General features: G+C 38.0%; 1 protein-coding gene across 3 annotated transcripts in view; it reads right to left on the bottom strand.

Annotated features, from left to right (window-relative positions):
* The window catches only part of SLC22A15 (solute carrier family 22 member 15), a 42,973-nt gene that overhangs the window by 9,805 nt on the left and 13,396 nt on the right, over window positions 1–19,772 (bottom strand). For 2 of the 3 annotated variants that reach the window (XR_010073249.1, XM_063351735.1), the window contains exons 2-11: window positions 18,920–19,132; window positions 15,563–15,695; window positions 14,372–14,536; window positions 13,266–13,395; window positions 11,176–11,391; window positions 9,709–9,849; window positions 8,946–9,031; window positions 6,758–6,878; window positions 5,598–5,670; window positions 2,579–2,767 (exon numbers count right to left, since the gene is read on the bottom strand). Coding sequence is in view for 1 of the 3 variants with exons in the window: in XM_063351735.1 (XP_063207805.1) it covers window positions 2,579–2,767; window positions 5,598–5,670; window positions 6,758–6,878; window positions 8,946–9,031; window positions 9,709–9,849; window positions 11,176–11,391; window positions 13,266–13,395; window positions 14,372–14,536; window positions 15,563–15,695; window positions 18,920–19,132 (1,467 nt within the window). In the remaining 2 variants the exon portion in view is untranslated. Of the gene's footprint in view, window positions 1–2,578; window positions 2,768–3,113; window positions 3,303–5,597; window positions 5,671–6,757; window positions 6,879–8,945; window positions 9,032–9,708; window positions 9,850–11,175; window positions 11,392–13,265; window positions 13,396–14,371; window positions 14,537–15,562; window positions 15,696–18,919; window positions 19,133–19,772 lie in introns of those variants that run through there. The other variant, XR_010073250.1, reaches the window with a different exon arrangement.

Genomic DNA, 19,772 nt, shown 5'->3' with positions numbered 1-19,772 from the left:
CACTTCATACATTCAGAAAGTAAACTCCCTATTATAGGCATACCTACTCCAGCCAGAGTCCTTCTAACAACATAATTTATACCCAAACTGAAGTTGGCTATTACAGCTAATTGATTTTTTATTTGTCCAGCATAGCATTCTTCCATAGAACTGATACAAATTACTCCAGTTAAAGATTCTCTTCCTCGTATAAACTCTAATTTGAGTATTTAGAATTTTTTTCCAGTACGTTTGCATCCACCCTAAGACTTCTGCCTGTCTAGTCATATGCAAAGCAGGGTGAGAGAGAGGGTGAAAAAGAGAAATGGAAATCATGTTCCTGACTGACAGTACCATGCAAGCAAAATCTGTAGCTTTAGATCTGTCTTCAGAGGAGTTTTGCTACAGCAATGTGCGTTAACTGCAAAGGAATTTCAAACAGTTTGAGGACTAAGACCTGTCAGAAGATATAAAAGGAATCATGTTATGCTTTTTTCTGGATTTCTAAAATTATTTGAGGGAAGTCAGGCTATTGCTGGATGCCATCCAACTTGAATATCACGTTCATGTATGTTAACAGGGACAAAACCTCCGTTCTGGGCAACCATAACACATGTTATTTTGAAAGCGGTACAAAAGGACAATGGATTCCACCGGGGGAATTCAGGGTATGCCAAATAAATTCTACATTTTTCTTACAGCGGCTTTGTAAGACCTCTCCATGGCCTTGTCAAATAGGGTTAATGTTTAACAGCTTTCCATTTTATCAGTGCTTTCTTTGTGAGCTTTAAAATAAAACCCTAATGTGTCACAGACTTTCAAGATATAACTTCACTGAAGTTACAGGATTACTTCAGGCCCGAATCAGTCTTTTTTTTTTTTTTTCCTTTTTCCCCCCATTTTGATTCAATCATTTTAATCCATCTGGGGAAAAGCGTTCTGAAGAACGTTCTCAATTTTTTTTTTTTCTTTTGTGGATCCTGTTCAAATTGAGATTTTTAAGAAGCCTGCAGAAGTGCAAGCAGAGAAGATTTAAACCTGAGAAGACTGCTTGAAAAAGTGAACCAAGTTCTGCAAATACTGATAGACAGACAACACTTGTCACCCCAAAGGAAAATAAAAATACAACTTTCCCCCTTCTAAGTTGTAACACCTGCACTGTTTGCTAGAATTGTTTTTTGTTAGTAAGCCATCTGCACAGTTAAAATGTAATAATGATGTAATTACCAAAATAACAGCTGGTATAAACTTGATGTTAAGTGTATATGATGGATTTGTGCAGCCAACAAGAATGTGGTGCCATAACATATTATCCAGTCTGGTTAAAAATTTTTATTAAATATGCATGTAAAGTGGCTAAAGTATAAAATTAATTGTTACAGGCCTGCCTCTTTCAGCTTTCTTCAAGGGTGCTTTTGTCACTAAACTGTACTGTCCTGTCAAGAATTATTACAGCTAAAATTGGTAAACAAAGCAACATGTTGAAGCCTTTGAAAGGAAGCAACTGTTCTCATTCTAGAAATAGATGTTACTCTGCCTCTTGATTTCTGTGTAAATAAATTTATGACTATTTGTTAACCTCAGACTGCTTAACTGAAAATTAATCAAATGAAAGTAAAAGGTGTTATAAAGATTCTGTTTCACATCAGACTAATGGGGCAGTTAACTTTTTTTGTTTTGAGCTGCCCTTCAAGTCCTCTGAGCACTTACTCAATTTTTATTAGTCTATCGATATTTAAAGTTTTGGAACCAGGATTTAGACATTAAAACCTTACCCAAATTCATACACCCACTTCCAGCTCAATAGCTACTTCTCTCTAATCCCCCTTCATTCACAGAGGAGCAGCCACGTAAGAAAACCTCCACATGACTTGAAGATGTACGCACCTCAAGAGGTGTCCAGGAGTTTGACAAAATGAAGTATAAAGTGACAGGAAAAAACAACATTCAAGGAAACCTCATTGGAAAACATCCTGCTGCCACATTTTTTTACGCTTATGCCCAGGAGTTTTGTAGTTCCAACATTTTCAAGGACTCTCATTTCCCAGGAAGTGGGGGGAAAAAAAAAAAGGGGGAAAAGAAAAGAAAGTGGACAGATCACAGAGGTTAGTCTAGCTCTAACCCATTTAAAGACTCTCTAGGCTAGACCTAACAAATTGACATTGCAGAACAGTCAGTGCAGGTCAGGGCAGAAGTACAGCATGCTGCCTTTGAGAACAGCCCTTCACAAACAGGCTTCTGTTTTCTTTAACATCTAAGCTTCTCAAACTTTAATGGCCAGCTTTGCACAAAGATTGCTGCAGCAATCCATTTTAGAGATTAAAGAGGTACAGACACCACTGAGTCCTTTATTCCAAAGGAAAAGATTGTATGCTTTTGGCCTTGAAGGGATGAATTAACCCAGCTAGGTTTCAGCCTGCATTTCCAGACAACATTTCAGATGTGATGGTAAGGTTACTAAACTATCTTCTGTATCTCCTTGGGCCTGCCCTCCACAGGCTAAGAATCACTATCCTAATCTGTTTACAGTAGCATATTCAAACTGACATCTGAAATAAACACAACAGAAAAGCAGTAGCAAACAAAATAATGAATATACCTGTGAGCCATCTAGGGCTTGCAATGACATGGCTTCACCACCCAGCCTCCGGTATGAGGATACCTGCAGGTCTGAAATAGTTTCTAGCAAAGGGCTGTTTAAGGTCTCTGGCAACAATAAACTTAAGAGCCCAGACAAAAGACCAGTCGCTCCAAACACAATGTAAGGCAGAGACCACTGTACAGATTTCTGGAAAAAAGAACAGAAAGAGTTAGGTTGAGATTGGTTCCCAATTTCCTATCTAATCCCCAAGCCAAAACTTGTGGCAATTGACCCCCGTTGAACTGTTCCACGCTGCTGGGAAGATCAAAGCTGCAATATTCCCTCAAGCTTTCATCTAAAGCCATGTGCTCTAGGCCCCTGACCATCTTGGTTACCCTCTGCTGGACCCTCCCCAGATTTTTCAACATTCCTCTAGAACTGTGAGGGAACTAAATCTGTGGGCCACATACTGAATTTGGCCGGATGTATCTCAGTGTGAAGTTTGCCTGTTTGTGATGAGAGGACACTGCTAGCTCGTCATCCATTGTCATACCTGTGTCTCTTCCAGCAAAGCTCAGCCAGTTGGTTCCCAGCCTGTACTGACCATGTAATTAGTCCACACCAGAAACAGAATTTTATTCTTCTTGTTGGCCTTCACGGGATTTCTGTTGGCCCAAAAGGTCTCAGTGGATTCAAGATCTACCCTTTGGTGTGTCAATCACTCCTCCGTATTTTGCATCCTCTAAAAACATGAGGAGGACAGATATTCTGTCTTACCTGCCACTTGTCACCAGCCACCAAATACTGAGCCTGTCACTATCCCTTTGCGCCTGGTGGTCCATGCAACATTCAAATCTACTATTCCTTTCATCCAGGACACACTTCCTTAGCTCCAAACAAGAATGCTATGGGACAATGTCAAAAGTCTTACAAAAGTCTCTCCTGATCTCCTCCCTTTCCTCATCTGTATTACCTTCTGTGATGAAATGCCTGACTATCAAATCTAACTGGATGAGAATTAATTGTCCTTAGTAAATCCAAGTTCACTGATCCCGATTACTCCCTTGGCCTTCACATGCTCAGAAACAGACTCTGAGAGGTCATGTCCCATGATCTTCCCAGAGACTGAGTTTGAGCTGCTCAGCCTGGATCCACTTTCTGATCTTAAATACGCACATAGCATTAGCATTTTCTTTCCCCACAGTTATCAGTGACCTTTCTCTGCAGCAATGGTTTATCACAGATGATGGACACTTGTCTCACTATCACAGACAGCTCTTTCACCACTTTTAGGGAATCCTATCCCATGGAATTGAAAGCTTTTAGCTTTAAGTGTTATTGAACCTACTGATCCTCCACTGTTTGATGGCCTTCTGCTTCCTCAACTGTGCTGATATGCACAGAGTGTTGGGGTTAGGCTTTGCCTACGAAGGCTAAAGCAAAAGTGTTAAATATTTCAGCTTATTCCATCTGATCCACCAATAGGATCTCCAACTCATTCAACAAAGGGCTAAACATTTTCTCTAAATTTCCTTTAGCTGATAGAATCCCTATTTATGCTCCTTTCTAGTTTTAGCTTCAACTGAGCTTTGGCCTTCCTGTCATCACCCCTGACAGCCTAAGCAATATTTATACTACTCTTTTGATGCCTGTCCCTGTTTTCACATACCTTGTTACTAGCAAAACTACATCAGGGAAAGGTGCATGCAAAACTATGAGTCATCTACAATATAGGTCCAAAATGTGTACATTCACTGTCAGACGACCAGTAAAGCAGGGTCATTAAAAAAAAAAAAAAGGCAAGAGTTGCTTGCTTCAAAACCCACTTTGTACAGTAAAGAGCAATTCTAAATTGAGAAAAATAACAGGCTGTGATCAAATACAAGAGCAATACTTCAGCTCTTATATCAGCAACTAACTTTTCCCATTTCCACCCTTTTTATAAGATTCCCCAGAAAAGACTGAAGTAGCAGAAGAAATTACAAAACACAGAAATACTTAATTCTTTCCTCAAATCAATGTTCAGTTGTTATTTAAATATTTTCATTTCATGGGACCCCTTCAAACGTGATGATCCAAAATTTGCATCTCCTGTAGTGCCAAATCTCTGCTAGATACAAAATAATGGATGCTGCAACTGCTACATCATAAAAGCTGCCTATTAAATCTAACTGGGAGACCTGCACCAGCCTTGGCTTTGCCTGTTGTACCCGGGAGGTGCTTGCACTCTCAACTACCCAATGTTTCATTCTGCAGATTAAAAGGCTCACTGTGCTCATCTGCCCTTTTGCAAGACCTCTTCCTGACATAACAAGATGGCAAATGGCACAGAGGAAAGTTATTCCAGATGAAATCTGTCACATTAAAGGAATTGTCACTTGACCTCAGCAAGCAGTTTATGTGAAAAAACCAGAACATTCTTTTACCTGCATACACATAAGACTATGAACACAAAGGAAAATAACGGTATCATCCCCATGTTTTGTTCGTAAGAATTTTTCTTTGCCTTGACAGACTGCTGTGAAGTTTGTGCTCAATAACCTTGCAGGTATACCAGGTCTCCACATAATCATCTTCATTCATTGAAAGATACACCACTTTGCTGAGAATTATAATCCCTAGATATTCAATGAAGTGCACTAACAGTAAAACTAATATATTCTCAGAAATATAAGTTATTGAGCCCATACGCTTTATCTTGATGCAGTAGATCTTTTAACTATGTGGGTTTTTAGCTCTTGCTCACTTAGGGTTTAAAATTGGGTATCACCATCTTGGTATTTTGAAACCACTATATTGCTAAAGTCCACTAGCTAAGTTCCAAAAATTTTTTACAGGATTAAAATGCCTTTTGAACTAAAAAATGTTGAGTTTTTGTCGCAATGCATTTGACCTATCAAGAGACTATTAAGACATGCAATTTAAATATCTTAGTTTATATACATAATTTATGCAACATATTCCCAACTCTGTAAGACACTGATACATCAGAGCCACAAAACAAAAATATACATAACAGTGAGAAGTTCAGACAAACCAATGAAGGGACGAAAGGAGCAATGATTCCACCAACACGGGAAAACATGGAGCAGGCACCCATTCCAACATTCCTAAGAAAACAAAAGTTATTAATCAGTGACATTTGCATAGGAGAAATTATGACTTTTGAAAAGCGCCATTGAACAAGGAAAAGTGTCAGTCATGACCCTGACCACATTAACTGGCAAAGAAAAGTCAAATGTAACTGAAAGCATCCCAAGACAGGAATTAAAACATATGCTTTGTGCTTAAAGAGAAGCAAAAATCCCCTGCACATTAAGAATTCTAACATACATATGCGTATAGAGAGGCCAAAGAAGTGTGATTTCAGTTAATGTATCTTGTCTCTCCCTGAAACTTTGGCTAAATTCCTTTACCCAAATCCTGTTTATCAGCAGATTTGCCCACCCATGAAAAACACAACAGTATAGTTTCACTGGTGGCTGATCATCAGCAACAATACTTGGTTAAAATATTTATTAAAAATTGCACCCATATGAAAGATACTTTTGCCTACTCTGTCAGCACAAGCATAGGGTATTTCTGTCTCTAGTGAGTGAAGCCTTACTGTTGCTTACATATGACCTATGAAGCATCAAGTTACTTCTATAAAGCTTATTGACCAGTCATCTTCAGTGTTGCTGGTTATGCAAGTATGAACGTTTAATAGATTTGTCTGGTTCATAAAGCACTGAAAAAGTTACAGATATGACTCATTAAAGAAATATCAGCCACAGTATTATTATCTTCATTAGTGGAGAGAGGGTTGTGAGCATACCAAGCAGTCAAAGGACCATTTTACCGTTATATAAAGAATATAGTTAGTCTGAAGAGAACACTGCAAGTTTGAAGGAAGAAGAAGTGAGAAGAGGATAAGGGAAGAAATTTAGCATATAAAAGTACTGTTATAGTTGGAAGGGACCTTGAAGATCATCTAGTTCCAAGCCCCCCTGCCATGGGCAGGGACACTTCCCACTAGACCAGGTTGCTCAAAGCTCCATCCAGCCTGGCCTTGATCAATCATTATACATAAATGAAAATCTCAAATGAAAAGGTATAGTTAATAAAAAAAAGTAATAAAGAATTAAAAGGTGATCAGGTTAAAGAAGCAGAAAAATGAAGACTCGTAATGTCTAAAAAATGATTAACTTGTATTACCTGATTACTGTGGGATAAAGTTCTGATGTGTAGATGTAGACAATGTTAAATGCAGCACTGATTGTCAGTTTCCCCAGCAAAGACAGAGAGCGACTATTCACCACTGCAAACACTCCAGTATCTGACAGAGAAAATGTGACCCTTGTAAGACTTTCGAGCACTCAAATATATCTTCACAATCATTTCAATCACACAACAGTATGGACTGAAAAGGATTCTACTGAGGAATCTGCTACAACAGCCAAGCATATTTCTATCAAAGTATTTGTCAGAGGTGATACCTTCAGGAGAACTCTCAAAGCTCAAGAGAATCCAAGGGGCCTTCATTTAGACAGCAATTGCAGAAATCATCCAACATAATTTATATTCTGTGTCTGTGCAACCAAATTTGTACAAAGAGGAAAACTCTCCATGTAACACACTGAAAAAAAAAATAACTGAGAAAATTGATTTTAAGTTTGTGGCAAACTTGCTACTAGCCCAAAATTGTTTCCATTGTATTAAACATAATCCAATAGAAAAAGACTGGTTTAAATGACTGAACAGTCCCAGAGACTACAAAGTGGAACTATTGCTCAGTACCAGAAAAAAGAGAAACTGAGTTTTCCTTTCCTTGTCCTCAGTGTTACAGTAAACGACATCTTTAAAGTATTAAAATCCTGCATTAAGATTCTACCAGAACACCAAATTTTAGAAGTGTCAGATAAAAATCCTGTAAACATAGTAAATGCTGAAACTAAAATTCAACATTTTGAGTCTACCACTAATAAAAATACTAAACTAGTTTTGTCAGTATGTTGAAGGAAAGAATAATGGAGACATTTTTCAAAAGTGAGCAAGTTCTTTTAGTAACAAGAGTCCTATTCAGTGTACATTCCATAGTATGATAACATGCTTCTAACATTATTACTTTGAAAGAAAAACAAAAGACTGGAAGGTGTAGAACTACAACAATTATTCCATCCATCTCAGTTGTGTCAGAACAGCCAGTACTTATCTGCTTATAATAGGCACATCAGAACACGCATTAAATGCCTACCAAGGAAGGCTACAGCATAAGCCATTACAGCTTTAAACAAATCATGCTTAGTAGAGCCAGGTGCTTGCTTTGGCCAGTCAGCCATTTCACTGCCTATGGTACTTTGCTCCTGGCTGACTGTGGCAGCTCAGCACAGAGCTGATTTTCCTGGGGTCTCGCAGTTCTGTCCTCTGAAATTCTCTTTCTTTCCACATGTTACACTTTGACTGACATGCAAACACTACCTGATGACTGGTACTAGCCTAACCAGAATATCTCTGAGTGTCTGGGCCCTAGCATCTGGAATGTTTCTGGAAACTTCAGTTGCCTTCTTTTAAAAAAAAAACTTTACCTATTAGATTCATTGCCTTCTAGAGCAACTTATGCATACTCTCATCATAAATCTTCAATTTTTTTGAAACATGCTTCAAGTGTTTGAAGCATTTGCTCCCCTTATGACAGGTGTTATGCATGCACAAATCTTACAAGTTGAGATGAATTTATGTGCTTAGTTTTCAAAGGAAGAAATTGCTCACTGTGCATTTTTTTCTATCATTTTGAAAAACATCAAAAAATGATGAAGTGAACATTAGTATGTCTCTACAAAAAACACATTTCACTTCATGTTTCTTAAAGACCCCTTGCTTCAGAAGATTTTCAGAATGCTCTCTGAACTACAAGTTGTGTGACCACGGTACTAATACCACAATCATACCAGTCTTGAACATGACAGAGCAGCGAAGAAAAGATGGAAACTTGCCCCAAGATTCAATTCTTAGGATCTTTTGACATTGGTCTTTCACCTGGAGAGGTACATACAAGTTGCATGGGTACTACTTACACTGACCTATCATTTGGCTAACGAAGATAACCCAAGAAACATCATTCTTGGGGATTAAGTCAGAAACACTGTAAGGAGTGACTGATGTGATCACAAGTAAAGGGCAGAATCCAAAGACCCTTCAAATCCAAGCCTTTCTAACAAGCTTTCCTTAAGGTCTGAGAAGGCTGCCGCTTATCTTTTTTGCGAGTTAGCTCCTCTGGCTTCAAAAATTGAGATTTGCACGTGGTATGTGCCTAATCTACTGGCAACCATCAAATTCTTAGGCTGTAGGATGCTGTGTTTCCAACTTCTTAACACATACTCAAGAAACAAAAAGAAATATTTACCTTTCTTTTTAGGAAGAAACATGACAATAAGACAAGCCAATCCTCCCAGGAACAGAAATGTACTCAATGTTCGCTTCCGACCAAACCTGATGTACAAGGATAACAAAGCTTTATTCTGCATTAGATCTGTAGTTTGCAGAGCAACAAGTCCTCTAAATTCACATTGCCTCTTTATTTGCAATTGGAAATTCTGAATATCATCTCTCACAAGCACTCCCTCTCACACTGTTTTTAAACGAGCTTCTACTGCACTCTTAACAAAACGACCATCAAAAAGTCTTTATGCAGTAGCTGACAATTTCTAGGACTTTGATTTGCTTCCCATTGTGTGTGCATGTTTGTAAAACTCCTCAGGAGACATGTAGAGAAGAGACTGGGAGGTGAATTCTACAAAAAAGTAGACGTAATAGTGAGAATGGGCATTACAGACGGGGGTGAGAAGAATGCCATCTTGTGTTAGCATGGAGTCAGCACAGCTATGTCCGACTGATACAGGCAATCAGCCTCACCTGAGCCAAATTTAGACAGCTCATTAATAAGTAAGCTACTGAGAACAAGTTAAACTGTCGTTATTTGAAAGAAAGATATATTAATGGCACTTTCAAATAAAAATACGTTTCCCACGATAATATAACAAAGTAGTAACATTGAAGCAGGAAGCCCCACAACAGATATAAGGTAGGAGATCCAACATAGGGGAAAACTGGTTTTGGGAACTGTTGTAACAAAACAAAACCCTGAACGTAACAATTTTCATACTTACCATTTTTGGTTAATCAAGTAAATACAGATTGGGTATGCTGGGATTTCTATCAACCCTGAAAGGGCTAAATTGGCATAAATATTTCCGCCTAAGTCACCCACGTTAAGGGTAAGACCATAGTAAACCAAGCTGCACACAAACCTGCAAAAGACAGAAAAAGAATGAAATCAGAGCTGCTGCTTTGCCTGTCAAATCAAAGTCTGAAAAAAGTCTGAAAGTCTGGTCTGGCACAATACACTGTAAACTATATGTAGTGCTTCAGAAGACAGGTCTAAAATGTTTCTCTGCAAACATGTGATGCCTTCTAGGTAAAGAAACCATTTTGTCTCTGCACAGACCCAATTCCTGATTTATTACTCAGTTAAACTTAAGACTACACTTAAGAAGAATATGCATAAAGCAGAATAAAGTTAAAAAGTGATCATGATTACATTATTTCACTTGAGAAATTATGTTTGTTGTTTTTAATCAGGTTTTACTTTAGACTACTTTTCCAATTGTGTGTAAAACCTTTCTCAAACAGTTCAGATAACACTTCTGCCCTCTTCTAATTTCTACACCCTAGTCCAGTTTTATTCACTCTCCAATTCTGATTTTTTACTTTTCTTTTGTAACCCTCACTGGTTGTCTTCTTTACAGAAAGAAAAGGATCAGGTCACTAATTCATTCTGCAGGAAATCAGCAATTCTCGTTTAAGGAACAGAAAAATTAACTATTCTACATTAAGCATTTGCAAAACAAAAACAGCTCTGTGTTGTCTGCTGACAAAATAATGCCATTTGTTTCTCTCTTAATCAATACACCTTCCCCAAATATATGCATTATAAAAGCAACTGTATGAACATTAATGCCAGAGGACTCACATACCATGTCATACATAAGGTTTATTTCAAAGTGGCAGCAAAAGACCTCAGAGCTAGCAGAGCTATTTGAAACAAAATAGTCACTTTTTGATAGTTAAATTTCCTGCTAGTGACTAGAGGTTGCTCCTGCTCCTTACCTCAGCAGCTGCTAGCACTGGCAGCACTTCCTCTTAAGAAAATAAACACTCATTAGACAAGGTAGGCCACCCACCTACTAATGGGCTCCTTACACACAAAACAAAGCATAATCCATGTGAATGAAAGTACTGACACATGGCACTGGGCCAACGAGGATGACAGCATGACTAACATCTGCAGCTTTTGAGGGTCAGAAAGGAGATAGTTCTCAACTATTTTGAGACTCAAAAAGCATGACAGAAATGCAAAGATAACCCACCTCAGAACTAGACTGTAAAAATGGCTTCATGTTAGAAATGCACCAAGGAAATACTATAATACAAGGATCCTTTTTAGGTACGGTGTCCCTAATAATACAGGCTGAGACTAAGTGCAACCCGCAGGATAGGCCAATTCTCAGCAACATCTCTCAAAGACTTAAAGAGGCAACAGTAGCACAGCTGGGTATACAACATATTTCAAGTACCAAGTAAACATCATGATCAAGGTGCGTCCCAAGAGAATCTTATATCGGAACAGATCCAAGAAGCTGCCAGCCTCTCTGGAGCTCCTCTCTGCCGGGAGTTTTAATGAAAAAGTGCACTTCTGCTTGCGGTTCCTCTTCGCAATGAGGTAGAGGGCATCTTCTGCTTCATTCAGCCGGCCTTGTGAATAGAGCCAGCGAGGGGACTCTGGAATGAATCTGAAACACACATACATACACAGACAGCTTTAGAGCTTTTCACTTCTATGAGGCTGGACCCTTCTATGGAAATACAGATGAAATACATTTCAGTATAACAAAGAATTTTTCAAACAACCCTTCAGGTATAGAATTCACTTATTGAAACAGAGACAAAGGACGTTAAAAGGAAAGGGAACATAAGTCGTGTAATTTAGAAAGCAAAAAATTATGTTGAGTATATATATATACATATACACACAATACTACAAACTACAGTATCATTAGGACTCTATCTTAGGAGAATTCAGAATTAAGTAGGCATCACATTACTACAAGAAGCCACAGGATGTTTTTGTAACACTAACTAGTTGTCCTCTGTTCCTCATTTTCCAGTTTTTTCCCCAAATTCTCTCCTGTAGATGGAAAAGCAGAGGCTGTGCAAAGGTCATGCTCCCTTTGTGCACTGTTCACCTGATAGGTCTGTAACTCCAACACAGCCTAAAAAACAAGTTGTCTTCTATTACTTTCAGATTCACAAAACTAATTTAAACTTTAGCCTTTTGCCAGATACTTTTTAAGATTTTTGCCTCTGACTAGAAGTGACGTTTTTCCTTTAAATTTAAAGGAAAGTCATTCTGTGGTTTTATAAAAGAAAAGAGCTTAGAAAGGAACATGTTTTCTTCCCCATGATAAAAACAATCTGATACCATTTTCTGCACAGAGTAATTTTACAGCCATATGAGAGAGAGGCAGTATGAAATCTGGAATAAAAAAATCTTTTATTACAGTAAGATAGGCCTCTGAGCACAGCTCTGAAGTCCCAAGCATAAAGCACTTAAAAAAATTGTACATATGAAACTGAAAAAGTTAAAAATATTTTTCTAAAGGCCCCAAAACCACTTTAAGTTTTGAAATACCAGAAGTGTCATCTCTGCTTTTCACCTCATGAACAGCCTCCAAGACCTCTCCTCGAAAGGGTGTGTTGACTCTTTAGCAAAGAGCTTTATTCAAAAAGTTAGTTACTGAAGTTAAATAGATGCTGGAAGGAAAAAAGCCTTCAGTTTAAAGAGCAGCTGAAGTTATTTTCTTCTTTCACTTACTGAGATTTTGCTGTAGAAAGCATATAAGAAAAGAGCACACTGCATCATACAGCTTTCAGCGCTGAAGTCCACAAACAAATAATAAAGAAGCCTTCTTCCTATTCTTTCCTAATCACATTTGAAAAATAAAAGGAAGCTGCCTATTTTCTCTTTTGCGTGTCACCTTTAAGACTGTATATGCAAGTCATTTTGATGCTGCTACTTCTGTGTAACCACAATAGGAGAAACATCATATTATCATATAACCGCAAAACATTTCTGTATATTAACATGTATATATAGTGTTTTGTAGCATACCAGACAACAGTTTAGATCATCTACATATACCAGTTAAAGAACAGAATCACAGAATGGTTAGAGTTGGAAGGGACCTTGAAGATCATCTAGTTCCAAACCCCTGCCATGGGCAGGGACACCTTCCGCTAGACCAGGTTGTTCAAAGCCCCATCCAGCCTGGCCTTGAACACTTCCAGGGATGGGATGTGCTTCTACACCACTCTGGAGACTATTCCCATTTACAGTAACAATGCATATGCAATTCAACGTACACTACACTTTCCAATACTGCAGCATTGCTATTTAAAGAAGGCACAGAACCTGGGATGGTAGAGGTTGGGAGAAACACCTTAGTTACACCATTTCAAAGCATCCTAGAAAAGCACCTTGACTTAGTTGTTTGGTTTGTTGGTTGGGTTTTGTTTTGTGGGGATTTTTTTTTGTTTGTTTGTTTTTCCTTTCTTTTCTTATTTTTGACATCTTTCTTGATGAAACACAGTTTGAAAAATAACTTACAGAGAAAGAAGAAAGACGACTGTTCCTTCCAGGTTAACCACAACAGCCAGAGTCCTCCAGGAACGAATGAAGTAGCCTAATAAAGCATACTGGGCAATTCCCACAGCAAAGAACAAGCCACCAATAGATCCTAACATACAATTAAAAACAAAACAAAACATTATCACTCTTCTAAGGAAGATTATTGACTCTCAACACATGGGATCAGACAGAAACTAACACATTAAAAAAGATTCACTCAGCAATACAGACAAAATCACAGCTGTTTGACCAAAGAACATTATGTCCTTCACCCATGCAAGGCAGAAGCATTACATCTAATTGCAAAGATCAATACAAGTCCAAAAAGCACCATTCTTGATCTACATTCTACATAAAGTCTTGTAATTCCAAATATGTTTCAGCTTTTCTGTGTAAAAATAAATACTACAAACCATTGGGAAACTGTTATTTTTAGAAATACACACTAGTCATTTGTAGCTCTTGTGATTTGCAAGTATCCTGTTTTAAAACCATCTCAGCATAGCACTTTGGCACTTGTCACAAACTGGGTAAGCCAGGACCCAGAGCTGTAATGGTACAATTTATACACATGACATCTGAAGGACAACTTCAGCACTAGCAACCAAGACAGTTAAGGGTGTCCATACCTTTTGTTCCAAGTTCTAAGGTTGATTACCATATGGAACAATTTTTTTTTTAAACATATTAACAATATGTCTCATCTTCCCATTATATAAAAACATTTTTGAATTCTTTTTGAGAATTGGCAGGAATGAAAGAATTGACATTTAGCATAGAAACACCCAGCTCTATTTAGCAGAGCCCAAAATTCGGATGGCTAGAGCTCAGCTATCACAAACCTTGGATGAGTTTTTAGCTGTGTAACTTGAATGATACAGGAATCTGAATTGCCCCAAGCCATCTACTGTGCTTGTCTAAGGTTCATTTTAAACAAAGCAGGGCTGAAAGACTGCGGTCACACAGATGCTTAAGCAGAATTAAATTTGCAACGGCTATGGTGTTAGCTTTGGTGTGTCTCAAGTAGTGTGTGAGACTGAAATCTATAAATTCTGACAACAAAGAAACTGACACTCAAACTTTACCTGCTAATGCCCAGTAGGCAGTACCCACACACTCATTCAGTAGAACAAAGGCCACCAGTGACATCCCACCATTCATCATCCCTACCAAGAAGCGAGAGATGGCAAAGAATTCATATGAAGGTGAGAATCCATTTGCAATGGCAAACAAGATGTCTAGGGCAAAACCTGGAAAACAAGGCAAAAGGTTTCATTTCAGAAGAGTATCTAAAGAAAAACAGAAGCATTCGTCAGTATCTTTACTTGATGTTCAGTGGTATTTGTCCTAAGTAATCAGAGCGAACAACTACAACAAACTGCTACAAACCACAGGTTCAGGCAGAAATGCAAGTACCTAAAATCAATGTCATAAAAAGGGGGATACAAAAGGAGTGGTTTCTGATACATAATTTGCAGTATTAACTCTTCAAATTCAGTCCAGGTGGACAATTTTTTCCACATACTCAGAACTACTACCTGGCTCCAGTCAAGATGGCTTGGTATTTATCCTCATACAGAAGCCACAGATTAAATGTATGACCAAATATCCCCCCCTCATTCTCGGAAAGCAGTCCATACAGACTAAAGAGAAGTGTTACCAGGGGACAGTACATTGGGAGTTTGCACTGCATAGCAGGCCCACCTTTATCTGCTTTCAGTGAGGTTGTTCCTTAAAAAACAAAAAAAAAAATCCATTTTTTTTAATTCTACATGTTCATCCAGTGCTACGCAACTTTATAAATACATACACAAACCAAGAAGTTCCAAATCTTTGTTTGGTCTGGGGACAGTAAAAAAAGCTTATAGCTTTAAAGCACAACGAGGATCACAAATACATAAAAATTAAATCATGCAGACAGAAGATAAAAGATGCAACAAATTCCTAGCAGGTTTTAGATGTAAGAACATTGCTAACAAATTATTACAAATATTAATTGCAACCTGTGAAGATCCTGTAAGCATGACATGCATGACTGTAACACTTTTGGTACGATTCCTAAATCCAGAACACCTTGATTGAACAGTCAAATATTAATTTCTTGTCCCTACTTACATTTCTAAGGTACACTGGAAGGACGAAAAGAAATAATAAATCACCACAGCCTATTATTCACTACTGAGTATCAAGTTCTCAGTAGAAACTGGGCTCTTGTCACTGATCTTCAGAGGCACGACATCTCCACTTCATTAATTTTGTTAGATGGCAGCAGTTACCTGTGAGATAGACTTTCTTCCTCCCGAAGCGATCTGAGAGCTGGCCAAAGGAGATTGCTCCAACAAACACACCACTGAAGTAGAAAGAACTGGCAGCACTGACTTTGTATGATGTGTTGCCAATTAAAAACCACTGGATGGTGAGGAAAAAAAACAACACCACAACAGAGAATTAACCAGAATCCAACCACTTCAACAGCTAACTATAAGGAAGATGAATTCTATGGAATTCAAAAGAATTCTATAGAATTCTGTAATAATTCTGTTCCATCGAATTATATGATATTATAGAATTATATTATATTCTATAGAATTCTATCTCATTCTATTCTATAGAATTCTATGGAATTCTAAAGGAAGAAGGAATTCTATGATTCTATGAAACTTTGCATAAGTCTCTTAAGCATCACATTCAGCCAAGTCATGAGACAGTCACCAAAATACAACTGCTGTCTCACAGACTCAATGGGTGGTACTAACCAATTGCACAATTCCCCCAAATCACGTGCAGACTTTGATTCTGAAATCAAAGACAGATCCCTCAGAATACTGTAATTTTTGCAGTCCTCTCCCATTCTCCCTTTTATTGCTTTTTCTCACATAAATCTATTAGCTTAAATAGACTTAGTCCTACCTCTCGACATATGTCACCGCAGTGTGTAGGCATACTATGCAAAAATAAAAATTGTGGTTTATGTTGAAAGATAATCCTGCATATGCTCCTCCTTTATGAACTGTCTTGTCACTGAGAAACACTTTGGTAGCATTAGACAGGTATTCTGGTATTGCAAATACTCAGCTTTTTTACAGTCTACTTTGTGTCATTTCCCATTCTTCTCAATTCCAAATAAAAATCTGATCTTCATATGTTTGATTCTTACAGACTTAATGTCTCAGGTTGAACATGACAGCAAATTCTTTCTCTCACAAAATCGTAGAATGAAAATATGCCATGCTCTCACTGTTCAAAAGTTACTTCCTTTTGTATTCCAAGAATTCTACATCTTGTGTTCTTTTCTTTTCTACTCCTCTTGCATCTTCAGATAATGTTTCCTCTTAGTGACACCCAACTTTTCTTCCTGTTCTGGTAAGCTGGTGATTATGTCGTTATCCCTCCAATAACACTCTAATCTTCTCCTCCTAATCTTCTCTTTCTCTACCAAAACTCCTTTAGATATCCTTTCCAGCAAAGCTTGTACTATTTCAAAGCTCAGTTATAAACCACCTCACCATGACAGCAGAGCCATGCAATTAAACCTCATCAAGATTAGGGAGCTAACAAAACAAAATCATTCAGAAGCTCCAAGAAAATAACTTGCTTACTCTCAGTATATGCTTCAGTTTGAATTGTCACTTTAATGGTGAGGTGTTTACCAATACAGTAGGTAATGTGCCCATAAGGCATCAAGACTAACAAAATTCAATTTTGTGGTATGTGACCACAAATCAGCTTCTGCAGCCTCTCTGGAATTTAAATACAATTCCCAGAAAAATATATTTCTGTAATAATAGCAGATGAGATTAATTTTATCTTAAAATAACTTGGTCAGTTTGTTTTATAAGAGCTACATGAATCATGCCCTAAGTTTTGGTATAAAAATTTAAAAACCTGCCAACACTGAAACTCAGTGATATGAGATGCTTTTTGAATCATTCAGGGATTAAGGGGATAATTTGGCCGCGAAGCAAAATTTGTTCTGCAAATTAATCTCATCAGCTATGAATCCCTTTAAAGGGTTCAAGGCTTTTCTCTTCTACATAAAGCATGTTAAATATATATGCCTGACGTAAAAAAAAAATTATTTTTGAATATCAAATATTTTGCAGTGTAAATTTGCAATTGTCATGTTATTAGTAAGTGATGCCACAAGATAAGCATAAAAACCATACTCCTCAAATGTAAAAAAGCTTCTTTACGCATCAAGAATCAAATTAGATAGCGACAGATATTCCCCAAATAAGCATGATATCTCTAAAATCTTTGTATTTAGCACATAACTCCACTTCCAAATACATCACACATTCACCTAACAAATTTTGAAAAAAAACCCCTGTATTTTAACAGTGGGAAACAGGAGAGGCGAAAAGATTTTTTTACACATGGGCCTTTACTGAGAAGTATGTTAAAGAAATTCAAAGCAGAATCTGCACAAGTTGCCCTACGACTTTTTTCTAAATTTTGTATTTTTCAAGTAAACTTCATTCTGGACCTGCATTTCTTACCTATGCAACTAAAAAGCATAAGAATCTTTACAAAATGCATGTCCTAAAACACTGCTAGGCTTTAGAAACATGTCTGCTTGTCAAGTTTAAGAAAATAGGATTCTTGGATAAATTAAAAAGCAAAAAAGAAAAAGCCTGGAGAAAGTTTGAAAACTTTACTGAGCTTTAAATAATGCTTAAAAATCCACCGTCTGTTAGGATTTAAATTTAAATAGTGGCATAAGTACTCATATCCTTTTTATTACCAGAATAAGCAGCAATGCACATTGTATATAACTGCTTGGTACTATTCCAAAGCCAGCAGTTTTTATTAATATGCTCATAACCAATAAAGTTAAGTGCTTTACAGGACTAATTCAGATAGCACTAATGCCTCTGGACAATAGCCACGAATTATCAAGGGGTACTGTACTTGACTTAACTGCACAGCTCTAAATTCAGCTCTTGTAACAGATGCACTCAGACAAGGCTCTTGCACAGAACAATTTGACATCAACAGATACTGAAGGCCCCGAGAATGGCAGGTGTTGCACACATCAGTGTGGAGTCTGGAATCATTTCTCTACAGACTGTGGCTAGACCATGAAAGAAGACACAAAACACAGAGGCCACACCAATAAAGCTAAAGCTTGTTTTGGGATAGAACAGGGGGAGTTGCTTTGTCCACCCAACTCACCACTGCCCATGACTTCCCTCATATCTGTAGTTGCAAAGAATGCAGAAGCGAGTTCCTTTCCAGTTCCTCTACCGCTTGCTAACTGCATGATGGATGCACTAATCACAAGTGGTGTCCAGAAAGAACTCAGGGTCCATAAAGGATTTTGAGCACATTCGTACAATGAATCACAATTGTGGGACCAGGCTACAGGATCCAATAACTTCCACACGGAAAAGGGAAGAAGTTTTGGAGCAGAACTTCGGTCAAGATCTGCATAACAAAATAAAGCTAGTTTTTGTTGCCAGTAAAGATATGAATAGATTACCTGTTCTCTACCTGGAGGTAGCACCTGTTTCATTTGCTAATCAAAACATGCATTTGAATAGGAGAAAGAAGCAGTACAACCAGCCCCCCACAACTGACCCAGTAAGATTTACTACTCACACACAAGGCAGCGAAACACATTTCAGACTTACCTCAGAGACTATTGATGTGAAGCTGCTGCTGAAGTGTACGTGCTTATGCACCTCACTGCCATTGGCAGTCAGAAGCCATTCCCCAAAAGCTCTCTGCTCACTCGCTGAATGGTTGCTATGGCTCTGATTAGCTGAGGGCTCTTGGAGATCCCAGTGGTAGGGAGGAGTTGCACCCACCAATGCGATGAGGATGGCTTCAGTGGCCACATAGAGCTGTCACGAAAGGCAAAAAACCATCAAAGATGCTAAGCATGCATCCAAGTAACGTTTCCTCTACAGTTGGATCAAATCAGAATTAAAAAAATATTCCTGTTTTATATCCGCCTCTACCACTACAAGATGCCATGGTACAGCTCCCATCTAACAAATCTCACACACCAGAGAACCACAACTTCAACGCTGTGGTTCTTGCACTTTTAATCTCTTGATTATTTGAGAGAAAAGGAGCTTCCCTCCTGACACCCTTCTCTCAGTCAAAGTTCCCCAACTCCCACACATAGCAAGTACATGTCCTGGGTGGAAAAGATGTTAGTAGTACTACAGAGACAAAATAAAACTCTTCTTCAATGCAAGTACATTACTCTACTATATCCTCTCCATCCACCTGTGCTGTTCATTTCTCTAATTTGATATTTGGAATAGATCTTGTCCTCACTGTTTCATATATAATTTCTCCCAGTTTTACCAGAATCAGTTCTTTCCTATTTTTTAATGTCCTGTGGGCCTGTTTTACTCTTTAAAGAGAGACAGAGGCACACATGTGAATGTACATATGCATTTTTATACACCTACAAATTTATACACACACACAAAGTCTAAATACAGTGATTAACAGCTGCCTCTGTTTACGAAA

Source organism: Chroicocephalus ridibundus, chromosome 1, assembly GCF_963924245.1.
Source record: "Chroicocephalus ridibundus chromosome 1, bChrRid1.1, whole genome shotgun sequence".
NCBI lineage: Eukaryota > Metazoa > Chordata > Aves > Charadriiformes > Laridae > Chroicocephalus > Chroicocephalus ridibundus.
This window is presented reverse-complemented; position numbering and strand designations above follow the sequence as displayed.